The sequence below is a fragment of the Hippocampus bargibanti genome, linkage group LG03 (genome assembly GCF_051943395.1).
Source record: "Hippocampus bargibanti isolate YZ-2025 linkage group LG03, ASM5194339v1, whole genome shotgun sequence".
Taxonomy (NCBI): Eukaryota; Metazoa; Chordata; class Actinopteri; order Syngnathiformes; family Syngnathidae; genus Hippocampus; species Hippocampus bargibanti.
The window spans coordinates 10,531,167-10,543,479 of record NC_142736.1 but is presented as its reverse complement, the minus strand read 5'-3'; the positions used below and the strand labels follow the sequence as shown (position 1 = coordinate 10,543,479).

General features: G+C 41.2%; 1 protein-coding gene across 3 annotated transcripts in view; it reads right to left on the bottom strand.

Moving 5' to 3' along the window:
• Window positions 1-12,313, bottom strand: part of crtc3 (CREB regulated transcription coactivator 3) — a 55,697-nt gene that overhangs the window by 10,107 nt on the left and 33,277 nt on the right. For all 3 annotated transcript variants that reach the window (XM_088991907.1, XM_088991906.1, XM_088991905.1), the window contains 4 exons: window positions 11,013-11,233; window positions 4,537-4,772; window positions 2,943-3,113; window positions 2,750-2,833 (listed from right to left, as the gene is read on the bottom strand). In XM_088991907.1, the coding sequence (XP_088848033.1) occupies window positions 2,750-2,833; window positions 2,943-3,113; window positions 4,537-4,772; window positions 11,013-11,233 (712 nt within the window). The remainder of the gene's footprint in view (window positions 1-2,749; window positions 2,834-2,942; window positions 3,114-4,536; window positions 4,773-11,012; window positions 11,234-12,313) is intronic.

Genomic DNA, 12,313 nt, shown 5'->3' with positions numbered 1-12,313 from the left:
TCTGTTTTAAATTAAAATCTTATATTGTGGTTGAAAAACCAAGTATTACTACCTATAAAATACGACTACAAAATACATCTATTATGAATCTCAACAACAAGAATAGAGCAAAATACGTGAAAAATATTTTTATCATTTGTCGGAGTGCAGCCACACTGCCCGCGGGATGCAGATGAATTTGTATTGTGTCTTTATGAGGGTTTGAAAGGATCCAGTGAGACTTTTCCAGCACAACTCTCTAACACAGTGGTGCACTAGAAACCGTCCACTGAAACACCCATCACCGTTTCCTGGCCTTCTCCAAACAGAATTGTTGGTTTTGATTTTGAAAACTGTTCACTGATCTGTTGGTCAAATAAATGCGCTTCCTGCCCCACTACGGACAGCCGCTAAGATTAGTCATGAGCCACTACATACTGTCAGACTACAACTGTGGGGTTGAGTTGTGTGTGATCCATTTGTTCAACTCGGTTTCACAGCCACACCATGAGTGCCATGACAAATGTTTAGAAAATCATTTCATCATCGCATTCTGTCGCCAAGAGCACAGACACCACAGAAGGAGAAGGTGGGACAAAAAGAAAAAAGGCAGCGGGGACAGTGTGTGGGCATGCGGGACTGCAGCAACAAATGTGGTCAGTGCCCAACTGTAGCTCTGTCGGAACACCAACACAGGGCCAATGTTCCTGGCTTGGTACCCTATAGAGGTCCCCAACAACTGAGATCCAGCAGGATATGCAGATGAAATAATAAAATACCTAAAAATCAGCCGTTACAGATGAAAGAACATAGCTTCATTTTGTTTACGCGACAACTTTACATTTTACAACTGTCTGAATCGGTTTAAATGGCATTCATTGCATTGCTCTTTTGTTGTTTTCCTTGCCATGACGATCAGTGTGGTGAATGTGTGTTGATTTTTTTAAACCGTATTGTGAATGCTACACACAAATTGGTTGATTTTTATACATTGGTAACCAAGTTCACATGCGCGGTCTCTTGTCAATGTGAAAAAAAAGACCTTTGACGCCATGTCTTACGATCATTTACAAATGATTCAGACTCTATTGAGGAAAAGGCTTCTTCAGCTATCATCTGTACTTCTTTGAAGGACGTTTGGCTCCTCATTCGAAGAGCTTTGTCAGTGAACTAAAGTTGTGCTGGTAATTCATTTTCTATATCACTCATGGACAGAGGTGGCAGTGCCAGACCTCTGCTCTGATAGGTCCCTGTGCCGGACTGTGCCAACCTGATTACCTTTCCAATCTGATTACTTCTATTGTTAAATACCTAGCTCTGGTTTCACCTCATAGGCAAAACTGAGAGCCTACACAAAGGTTCAGACTCTATTGCAAATACTTGACAGGTAGACAATGGATTATTTGGATTTTTTTCCCTAAAAATTTCCCTGCAACATGAAAAACTGTTTGCAACAAGTAAAATTATTGATGAAGACGTTTGTCATCTCTCATAATCCCTGACGACAATTCACGATGTTTGCAGGCATTCCCTGATCAATGAAATATAGAATATAAAGTCCAACACTTAGAACTTTGATTCCTAAATTCATTTTATCAGAATGATTTCATGAGTCTGTTGCCAAGCCCTGATCAACGATTGTGTTCATTTTAATTAATTTTTATAGAGACTAATTTCTTGAAGCAAAATCCAGGAAGGCTGTCAGTATATTTTTAAACGTGTTAAAGGACAACCGACGTCACTTTTTTGTTTCCTAACTGACATCAGAAAAGCGTTTTAGACCATCTAAAATACCAAAAAACACGCAGTATGATATTTTTAGTCAAATGCAAAACACCAATAAAAATGACTTAAAGTGTCCAAAATCTGCAAAAAATTGAGCTGCGAATTGGGCATTTTCAGAAAGTCCCGCCCCCTGTTCGTGACGTCATGCCAAGACGCCTAGCATTGCTAGTGAATCAAAATAATTGCTTCAGATTCGGAGAATATGCTTTCTTGTTACACATCCAGTTATGAATATGATTCAAATAGTTCTGAAGAGGAAAGCATACATGTTTGCAATCGATTAAAGAATTTATTTGTGCCATTTTGAGGCAACATTGGGGGTAAATCTCTCAACCAAAAAAAGAGGCACAAAATGGCGACCTCCTGTGGCCACCTCCGTTTCCACAGGCTGATAAATTCCTTATATGGCGCTTGGACGCCCTCTTCTGGCCCCCAGACCAAACAAGTACAGCAAAAAAAAAAACGTGATGGAAGGACCGCTAGAATGCGTCTTTTTTACAGTCCTTTAGTGACGTCACGTGAGGACTCGTCACCAACTCAAAAACAAGACTTCCGAAGTATTCAGCGCGAGTCTTAAAACGTATAATATAGCTATATGCGGTGGAATCTTTGTAAAATATGCTCAGTAGAAGTCATTTAAAGCCATTTTACAAATTATGGACACAACTTGCCTGGCAACGTCGGTTGTCCTTTAAGTGAAACGAAAAAAAAAAAAAAATTTATTTCAGAAAAATGCTATTAAAGCAAACGCACTTCGGATAAATATTAGTAAAACCACTTTTTGTTGGCAGCTCCTGAATGTAACCGATAAAGCAATCTGCAATCAAAAATAGTACATTTTTAAATCAAATACTCAGTAAAGTTACTTTTTTTGGATAACAGTCACAATTTCCATTTGACATTAATGTTCACAGTTAAGTTTTTTTCAACCCCAATGCTGCTATTTATTCACAGTCCAAGTGTGTTTCCATAGTTTCAAGCCCACCTGGTACGGGAGGGTTTTGTTGTGGCGACTGGAGAACGGTTGCTCCATGAATGAGTCACTGAAGAGCGGTGCAAAATTGTTGTGCTGTAAGAAACAAAAAAGTAATGAATTCTTCACTGTACAATGAAGAGTGACATATATATTGTGTGTGATATTGTAATAATGGCATGTTGGCCATCGTCCTGGCACCAACTTGTATTGGGTTGAAGTCCAGTGCAGCACTTTGCAGAGGAGAAACAGGCTGATGCTGCTGTTGCTTCTGCTGGCACTGATGTGCCTGGTCCACTGCATTTTGGGATTGCTGGTAGAGTGGATAGGGAGGAGGTGGCTTCCTTGGCATGTTGCTGGTATCTAAAGCAACTCCCTACATCACAAAAACAAGCCAGCAGGAGTCGCTAATAAATAGGAGCTAGTTAATTGAGACTTAAATAGGACATCTTCCTGTAGAGGTGGGGTCCCAAATGGTTTTGACATTTGGAGACTTTTGTTTAATCCTTATGTTTTCCCCCCAAAAAAATGTTTCCTTTAATTATGAAGAATAAATACTTTAATGATGATTGGCAACCATGGAACAGAATTCTGTAAACTCAAAACCGCAAATCCTCAAATAAAATTCAACACAACCTTTTGCCATTGCAGAGATTTGCACCCCTGTGTTCTTGAATTGTGGTGTTTTATTCTAATATTTTCACTCAAATAAATAAAATGGTACATTGCCAAAATACATATTAAAATCAGTGGTGGGCCGTCAGGGCCTGCATGGCCTTCTCTGCTGTCCACAAAATATCTGAATCACAGACTAATGTGAATTATATTTTGTCCATAAATTCTTATTAAATAATTCAAAATTGTCTTTCAGCTTCCTTTCAATTTTTTCCCCTGTTGTGCTGCTTCCAGATGTGCTTTTGTTTTCAGCATTTAACCAATCACATTTCAGCCATCATTTGTTACCGGGGTCAGAAATGTACCTGGACGCTTTAAGGATTGGTTCTGGTTTATTACCAACACCTGCTTGCAGGCGCTGGGGAACATCAGTTTTCGCAAAGTATGATTGGCTAGCCACAAGCCAATCATAGTTTGCGAACACTATTTTGATGTGCGTTTTCGTATTTAAGCATTTAACCAATCACATTTCAGCCATCCTTTGTTATCAGGTTCAGAAATATACCTGGATGCTTTCACAATCAGTTCTCGGGCCCCTGGACCATAAAAATCAATGTTGCTTGAACCAATCAGAATTTGAGTTGGGAACCCAGGGTCTGCTGAAGGCACTGAACACAGCATAGTTTTCTCAAAATATGATTGATTAAGTCACTAGCCAATCATAGTATCACTTGACGCTAGTGAAGAGGATACTGGCGAGAGCTAGCACACTGTATCTGTAGCGAGATGCATAAGCAAATACTGTGCATTTTTGTGTTGATTTAATAGCAGTCTTGTCAACCCACAATGGCTGAAGGAGGAGAAGAAATGGATTTGGTTGCAGATATACTGTTAAAGCCATTTTCAAGACAGACTTTTCAAGAATAGATGGACATCATTAAGAAAGGTTAGACAGCTCCGAAGCTCGAAAAAAAATAGCAAATAATATTGCAATTTTATGAGGTTATCATGAATTCACACGCCCGTAGTAAAAACGTGAACAGTTTAATGACAGTACAGTATTTCTTAAGTTTCTTCAAGTCACAAGTTATTTCCCAGCGAACGGCGCTTCAGACGTTGCACGACTGAAGGCCGAGGAGTGACATGCATGGCCCGTCACTGATTAAAATGCTCGGTAGGTGTACCTGTGTGATGGGAGACAACAACGGGGACATGGTGGGTGACAGCTGCTTCGACAGACCCCTACGCTGCTCAGCACCAGGAGACAAGGTGAGGGGGCTGATGGGTGCTGGTCTCCGCCGAGGGGAGTTACCAGAAAGACGCAGAGAGGAATTTATGGAGGGATTGCTGAGAGAAGACTGCAGCTGGCAATTGTTGAGGGAAGCTTGAATTGTGGGATTACTCAGAGAAGAGGAGAGGCCTGAAAATTAAACACATGCAAGACATAAAACCACCGATTAGGCAGATTAAAAGGGCTAAACTGAGTCATGTTTCCTTGAAGTTATGGCCTTTGTTTGTAAAACAAGTTGGATGAAAGTAACTTTAACAGATATTATGAGGTGGCACGGTTTAAACGCTAATGCAGGGATGAGAATGACAAATGAGAAGATAAGTCTGAAAAAAAAGGCAGGGTGGGGGCGTACGCATATACACTGTGTGAATATATATATATATATATATATATATATATATACACACACACACACAGTGGAACCTCGGTTTTCGAACGACTCACAGTTCGAACAAATCGGAGTCCAAAAAAAATATTCGACACATTCTTGCTTTGTAGTTCGAACACCAATCGGTGTTTGAACACCGGTACGACGCGTGAGTGCGTATGCGAGGGTGGGGTGCTGAGCGGCGTACGGGTGTATCGCTCTCTTCGTGACCAACTGTTGTCGCTTGCGGACGTGCTGCGTTTTGCTCTAGCGTTTAATATAGGTGTACGAAGAGTTTTAGCCTCTAATCATGCCTCCAAAGAAAGTAAGTGCTGCTACAAGTGAAAAAAGAAAAGTAGTGTGTACAACTATTGCATTTAAGAAAGAAATAATCGCAAAATATGAAGGAGGTGTGCGAGTGTCTGATGTGGCTAGGGAATACAGCATGGCGAAATCTACGATCAGTACGATGTTAAAGAATGAGAAGGCTGTGAAATCTAGTGATGTGGCTGTGGGAGTGAGATCAAGTGTCATTGGATAGATATTTTAAGAGAAAAGAACATCCTGTAGCCGAGTCATCCGTAGCTGTCGCGTTCCCAGCGAGAGTGACGGCAGCTGACTCGTCGGAAAGTAGTGCAATGTTTGGGATACCAGAGCAGGCGGCAGAGACGTACTACCCAAGCAGGATGTTTATTCACAAATAAAAGAAAACACAGCGAGTAAGAAGGCAGGGGGTGATCCGACCCGCTTACTACGCCAAAAAGCAAATGGCACACGAGGGTGCAAAATTACGCAATCCCGGAAGATGACATAAATTTATAAGACGCAGGGAAAATACCTCAGACTGGATACACTCGCGCATCGAAGGAAGAGTCCAGGTACGGTGGCGAGGTGAGTCAATCATCCGGCATTGGCGAGGTGATCGCGAACCGTATAAATGCCCCGTGTCCGTGATTAGAGCATTGACAGTAGGTGGAGGGCGGCCGGGAGAGGCAGCCCCGCCCCCCGCTGTCAACTCGCACGTGACAGGAGCAAAGAGATTTGAACGTGTGAGCACCCCTCAGACAGAAGAGCTCTCCGAAGTTTTTATGGAAGGGGACTCCTTCCAAACAATAAATTTCCTTCCTCCGTCCACCTGCGCCTTCTGCTGACCACCACAATGGTAAAAAATCCTATTCATAATTATTTTCTTTCTGAATGTACAATTAGCCTGGGTTACATTTATGTTATTTGTGTCTTTGCCATTTTGCTTAACATTTTCTGAGATCAGCATTTTAATGTGAAATTTCATGCATAAAATAATGTATAAAATACTGTACTAAAAAGGTAAACATTCAGGCTGTTGGAGCGGATTAAAACGATTTACATTATTTGTAATGGGAAAAATGGTTTAGGTGTTAGAACAAATCGGTTTTCGAACAGGGTTCTGTAACGGATTATTGTCGAGAACCGAGGTATATATATATATATATATATATATATATATATATATATATATATATATATATATATATATATATATATATATATATGGGGTTGGGGTGCTGCCTCTCACAGTTGTGTATTGATGCTAACGTTAGCATGGGGATTGTCATAGTGCCATTGACATTCGACTGTTTCATCGATGCTATTGTTTCATTGAAAATTAGAATCTATCAAATTAGAACCAGTTCTCTCCAGAAAGGCGAATCCTTTCTGTCTATTCAACCTGATGTGGCATATGCCACACTGCCACAAGTTGTCTTCTCGCGTTCCTCGCTTGCGTTTTGCACTCGCTTGCAATTTTTGTTTCTACTGCACCACTGACTATTGTGTGGAAAACCCAAAAGTGGTACAGAGCTGTAATGGTGGTACAAATTGGACATTGTGACAATAGATAATAAAACTAATTATGCTAAAGTCGACAAAACGGCATTGCCGGATAGAAATGTGATTTCATAAAGTCATGAAACCAAGACAACGGATAACGTTCAGAGACCAAGAGAAACGGCGGACACAACAGATGAATGGATTACATACTCCATTTCCGGCCTGTTTTCCAACCCCACATCATAGACTACGGCCCATACTGTCTCATTAGGCATCATTACTATGCGATTGGGCGCAGAGTAAGAGCCAAAATGAGAAAACAGAGGCAAACTGAGTGAGAAGAAAAGAGCTTATTGTGGAGACCAATGGGTCAAGAGTTTTCGTCTCTCTGCTCAGTCAGGCTGAACTGTGTTGTGCTGTACAGAGACACCAACTACAGAAACTGAGATGGAGTAGGCGGAGCAGCAGAAGTACAAAAGTGAGAAAATGTTAGTGACAGAGAAATCATTCACTGAGCTTTCCATAACACGTAGTCGGCTGATAGAGTTTAACATCTAATGCTGAAAAATAGAAGCAGCGTTTTTACTGTTGTGTGAAGGCTACGAAGAAGGTGTAAGAACCCAACTACAAAAAAAAAAAAAAAAAAAAAGAAAAAGAAACGCACGTTTTATGGGACGAGAAAGGACAGTGCCGGACCCTCTTGTGTCAATGGTTACATTCATGAGGGGTTGTTGACAATCTGACAGTCACTTCTAACCTGAACAAATGGATTTAGAGGACTTAGCACTCTGTTTCTTGAAAACGGATGTGGATTGATTTGATCTCACCACACGTCGGTTTCAGAGTCAGAGACGCCGGAGGTTACAGACATATATTCTTGCTAGATTAAAAACTACAAAGAGTCCTTTGGCAACACAAAATTCCTACTTATTTCAAACCGATAAACTCTTTAAGGCAATAATTAGTGCATCCAAAAGATGCCAAATGAAAAACAGAGTAATGTCGTTTATTCAATACATTGTAAAAATGAAGAGCAATACGTTGGTGAGACTAAAGAAATTCTCCAAAAAAGACTTTATCAACATCGCAGGCAATGTTACCTCAAAACTGCGCGTGTGCGCAATCGTGCACTGCTTGCATATACTCGTCGCACAAGAACATCTATGCAGCGCCCAAAATGAAATACAGAAACACTTTACTTCATATCGAATTTTAGAACAGATATAATCTAGTTAATTAGACCAATTCTCTCTCACTCTCTTTGCCTCTAGAATAGTGAGTACAGGTGATTTTTTTTGACAGTGACAGCTACTTCATGGCTAAAGATTAATGCAAAGGAGTAGTGGCGCGATACTCTCATCTGAAAAAACAAATCTGCTCTGTTAAGCGCTTGATACATCCACGGCTGTATTGCAAAAGCAAAACTGAATTGGAGACAGCATAAAATGTCCTTAAATGTGTTTTTCTGTATGCTGATTGAAAGCAGCTACCGTATTTTCCGGTGTGTAACCAGTGTCTGAAAGTCATGACAAAAAGTTAGCGGACACCCGGGCAGACAACTCTGAAAAGTTGCCTGCCCCACTTTTCACAAGTTGAAACACAACAAGACGACTAATCGCAAAAAAAAAAAAAAAAAAAAAAAAAAACATTGTTGAGAAGTATAAAGGATTTTTTTTTAATTAAGGAAGTACCTCCCATAAATACTCGCTTACATAATTTATGGTAAATACCCCTTGCTGAAGATTTTGCTCCAGTTGTCGTTCGTCGTCATGGTGCACAATGCAATGTTTTCGTTGCGTTGTCTGCCTAAAGCTATTGGACTCCTCTTTCTAAGCGCCTTTCAAAGCTCTCAAGTACACTTTTCAGTCGCGGTGTAGTTAAAAGCACGAAACAGGCTTCTGATTGGCTGCCGGTGCCGAGTATGCAAAATTTTCATTTGCATACTTCTTGAAGAAGTTGTCGGCCACCCGGGACGAGACGTTTTGAAAGTTGTATGCCCGACGTAAAAGTTGTACGCCCCGGGCCACCGGGCAGACGCTATGTCAAACACTGGTGTAACGCGCACCCAAAACCTTTTATTTTCTGCAAAGATGACCCTGCGCCTTATACGCAGGTGCGCCGTATATGTGAAGTCATATTGAGCCACAACAGGTCTCGCAACGACTGTCACCAATTACACCCCCCCAGTAGAAGAAGCAGTGCGTAGCCCCAGCCTCTGCTGTGGCGCCTTATAATGTGGTGTGCCTTGCATTTGGAACACTTTTATATATTTATAGATTATATTTTCATTTATTGAAGGTGCGCCTGATAGACCAGTGCACCTTATATATGGAAATGCGACACACAATGCATTTTGGGTACTTTGTTTGGTCTGAAAACATCGTGTTGATGGCGAAATTAAAAGGAAAAAACAAATAACGCGATGGTGAATCGTTGTGTGTTGCACCAAGACTATTTGATACTAGTTGACACAAATTCCCAGCAGACAAATCAGCCCATTTCCAACGGAGCTTGGGCACTATCTTGTGCATTTTCTGGGATGCTACATTGGAGTCCAGGCGCCTCAAAATGACACGGAATAAATTCTTTAATCGATTGAAAACATGTATGCTTTCCTCTTCAGAACTATTTGAATCATATTCATAACTGCATGAGTAACAAGAAAGCATCTTCTCCGAATCTGAAGCCATTGTTTTTATTCTCGAGCAAGACAAGACGTCTTGGTGTGACACCACAAATAAGGGGGCGGGACCTTCTGAAACTGGCCACTTCCGGGTTCAATTTGAAGTAGTTTTTAGCCACTTCAAGTCATTTTTATTGGTGTTTTGCATTTGACTAAAAATATCAGCCTGCGTGTTTTGGGTATTTTAGATGCTATAAAATGTTTTTCTGATGTCAGTTAGGAAACAAAAAAATGGTGTCGGTTGTCCTTTAAATCATAAATACAAATAAATATTTGTATTGGCTTTTTTTGCCCGTACTTTGAACCCGAGGGGCTTTTACTGTGACCTGGATTATTGAAGGATTTTTTTTACTGACGAGCATCACCCATCATTGCCACATTTGACCAATGAAATGACAGAACACGTCACAGTGGCCAAATGAAAGTCTCAGAGTCCGCCTTCAAGCTGGATACTCATCAGCTATTTGGGGCTGGAACAACATGTTTTATAGCTGCGGGAGGAACCGCCTGCAGAAGCGCGCGTGTTTTGCAGTGTGCGTGGCAACGTCAATGAGGACCTGAGAGTCAAAATAAGCAGAGGCGACTTAATGGCTGTGTTTATTGCTTAGGAAACAAGTGCAATAAATACAACCCTCGCTGCACTCTACCGGTGGGTTTACAATATCAATAATAGCACGTTTAACAACGTGGAGACCCGTGGCTCCAAGTCCAAAGCAGTTAATGCATGTATAAACTTTTTTTGATGCTTTGCACCTTTTAATATGCTGCAGTATGTAATTTGGAAATATCATATCCTGTATGATAATATTGTTGTATAATTAGTCTGAGAACCTTATGTGCTAGGAAAGGGCAGGTTAAAATTTTAGCGAAAGAACATAGATGGGTTGAAAGGGCAGTAAAAGACGCGATTTTCATAAAACAACTAAATCCTTCATTAAACCGGTTTGGTGAGGTTCAATTTGGATCGTTCGTACAACAGCCTACTTAGGCAACATAGGATTAGTAATACTGATGAGGTGATACCGGTCGAAGTGGGGCAATCAGGCCAGTCGTTAGTTAGAATGACAGGAACTATCAGTGGAGCAGCTGCAGGGAGTAGTCCTCTGCTCCCCCCAACCTAAGAGCAGGGACCTATCATAGCAGAGTCCGGCACCGCCATGTCTGGACAGTAGGGATATATATATATATATAGGGCCTAAACTACCAGTAAGACTTTAGTTTGCTGACCAAGTTTCTTGGATAAGAAGCGAAACGTCCGACACATTCAAAGAAGTACAGATGACGGCTGAAGAAACCTTTTCATCGACAGGAAAGGGCACGTTAGAAATCAGTGCAAAAAATGAAGGATAAAATGTAGGACCCTTTTTAGACATCTTCAACAGCCGCTTTGTGGGAAACACAGCAATTGACACCAACTGGGCGCTACATTGGAGTCCAGATGCTAAACTCATAAAAAATAAATACATTCAAAAATCCTGCGCATATGGTGGACCTCGAAGATTCCACTTACCCTGCGAATTGTTAATGCCAAGGTGCATCATAGCAGCAGGCAAATTCCCAGTGCTGCTACCTCCGCTGAGATTGGGGTATCCGCCATTGTCTTCTGGATCCAATGGAGTTGAGAGAGGGGATGGGAAGTGTAGGTTGGTGAGATCTGGTAGGGAGCCACCTGTATTTAATGATCCTTGGTAGTGGGAGAGTCCAGGGTTTGGCTCCGGAGATGGGAAAATGCTGCCAAGAAAAAAAGACAAAAATGCCCTTTAAATTCATTCATTCAGATTATCCAGGGCATGGTAGCAGTAGAGCCTATTCCAGCTGACTGTCTTCGAAATATTTCGTGCATATGTACATTTGGCGCACACCTCTTGTCTTCGTACAACTCATTCACTGCCATTCCCGAATTTATTCGGGAATGGAAAAGTGTGATGTGGAGCGTTCATTCCCGAATTTGTTTGTGCTTTGGTTTTTCTTGCAGGGGTTGCCGGTCAAGCGCTTGTCAGAGCTTTGGCAATGTTTTTCCATTCCATGAGGGGGCAGCATTTTTCTTTTGTCCATGTTAGCGATTTGTTACAGCTTCAGCGTTTGTTAAAGGACAACCGACGGCTATGGACAAGTTGTGTCCATAATTTGTAAAATCACTTCATTAAAATTGAAAATGAAATGAAATTAAAAATGATTGACATCATTATGATATCACATCCGGGTCTGTACTCAGCAAACTTCCCAATGCTTTTTTTTTTAAATATGAAAAATGAGGATGTAATGATGGATGAAGGCTACCTCTTGTACTTGGCTACCTCTTGTACCTCTCGCTGATCTTAACTTGGATGATAGGAGGAATAATGTTTTTTTCCCTCAAGGATAGTAGTAAATACGATTTTATCCAACATTACAAGAACTACAGCACAGAGAGAGGTACATTGACTTCCAAGTGACCTGAAATATGACTTGAGTGAAAGGCGAGACATTGCGTGAACAGGTTTTTTGACCGTCTGGAGTTGCAAGTAAAAATAAAGAGTTACAAGCACGTGATAACAGCAGTAGAAAAAAGGAGCGGTTCGAAGACTGAAAACATGAATAAACCAGTTTCAAAAATAATATAGGTGTGAGTGTGAGTGTGAGAGTGACTGTTGTACGTCTTTGTGTGCCCTGCATTTGGCTGGCAACCAATTCAGGGTGTCCCCCGCCTCGTGCCCGATGACAGCTGAGATAGGCTCCAGCACCCCCCGCGACCCTAATGAGGAATAAGCAGTACGGAAAATGGATGGATGGAATATACAGTGATCCCTTGCTAACTCGCAGTTCACTTAT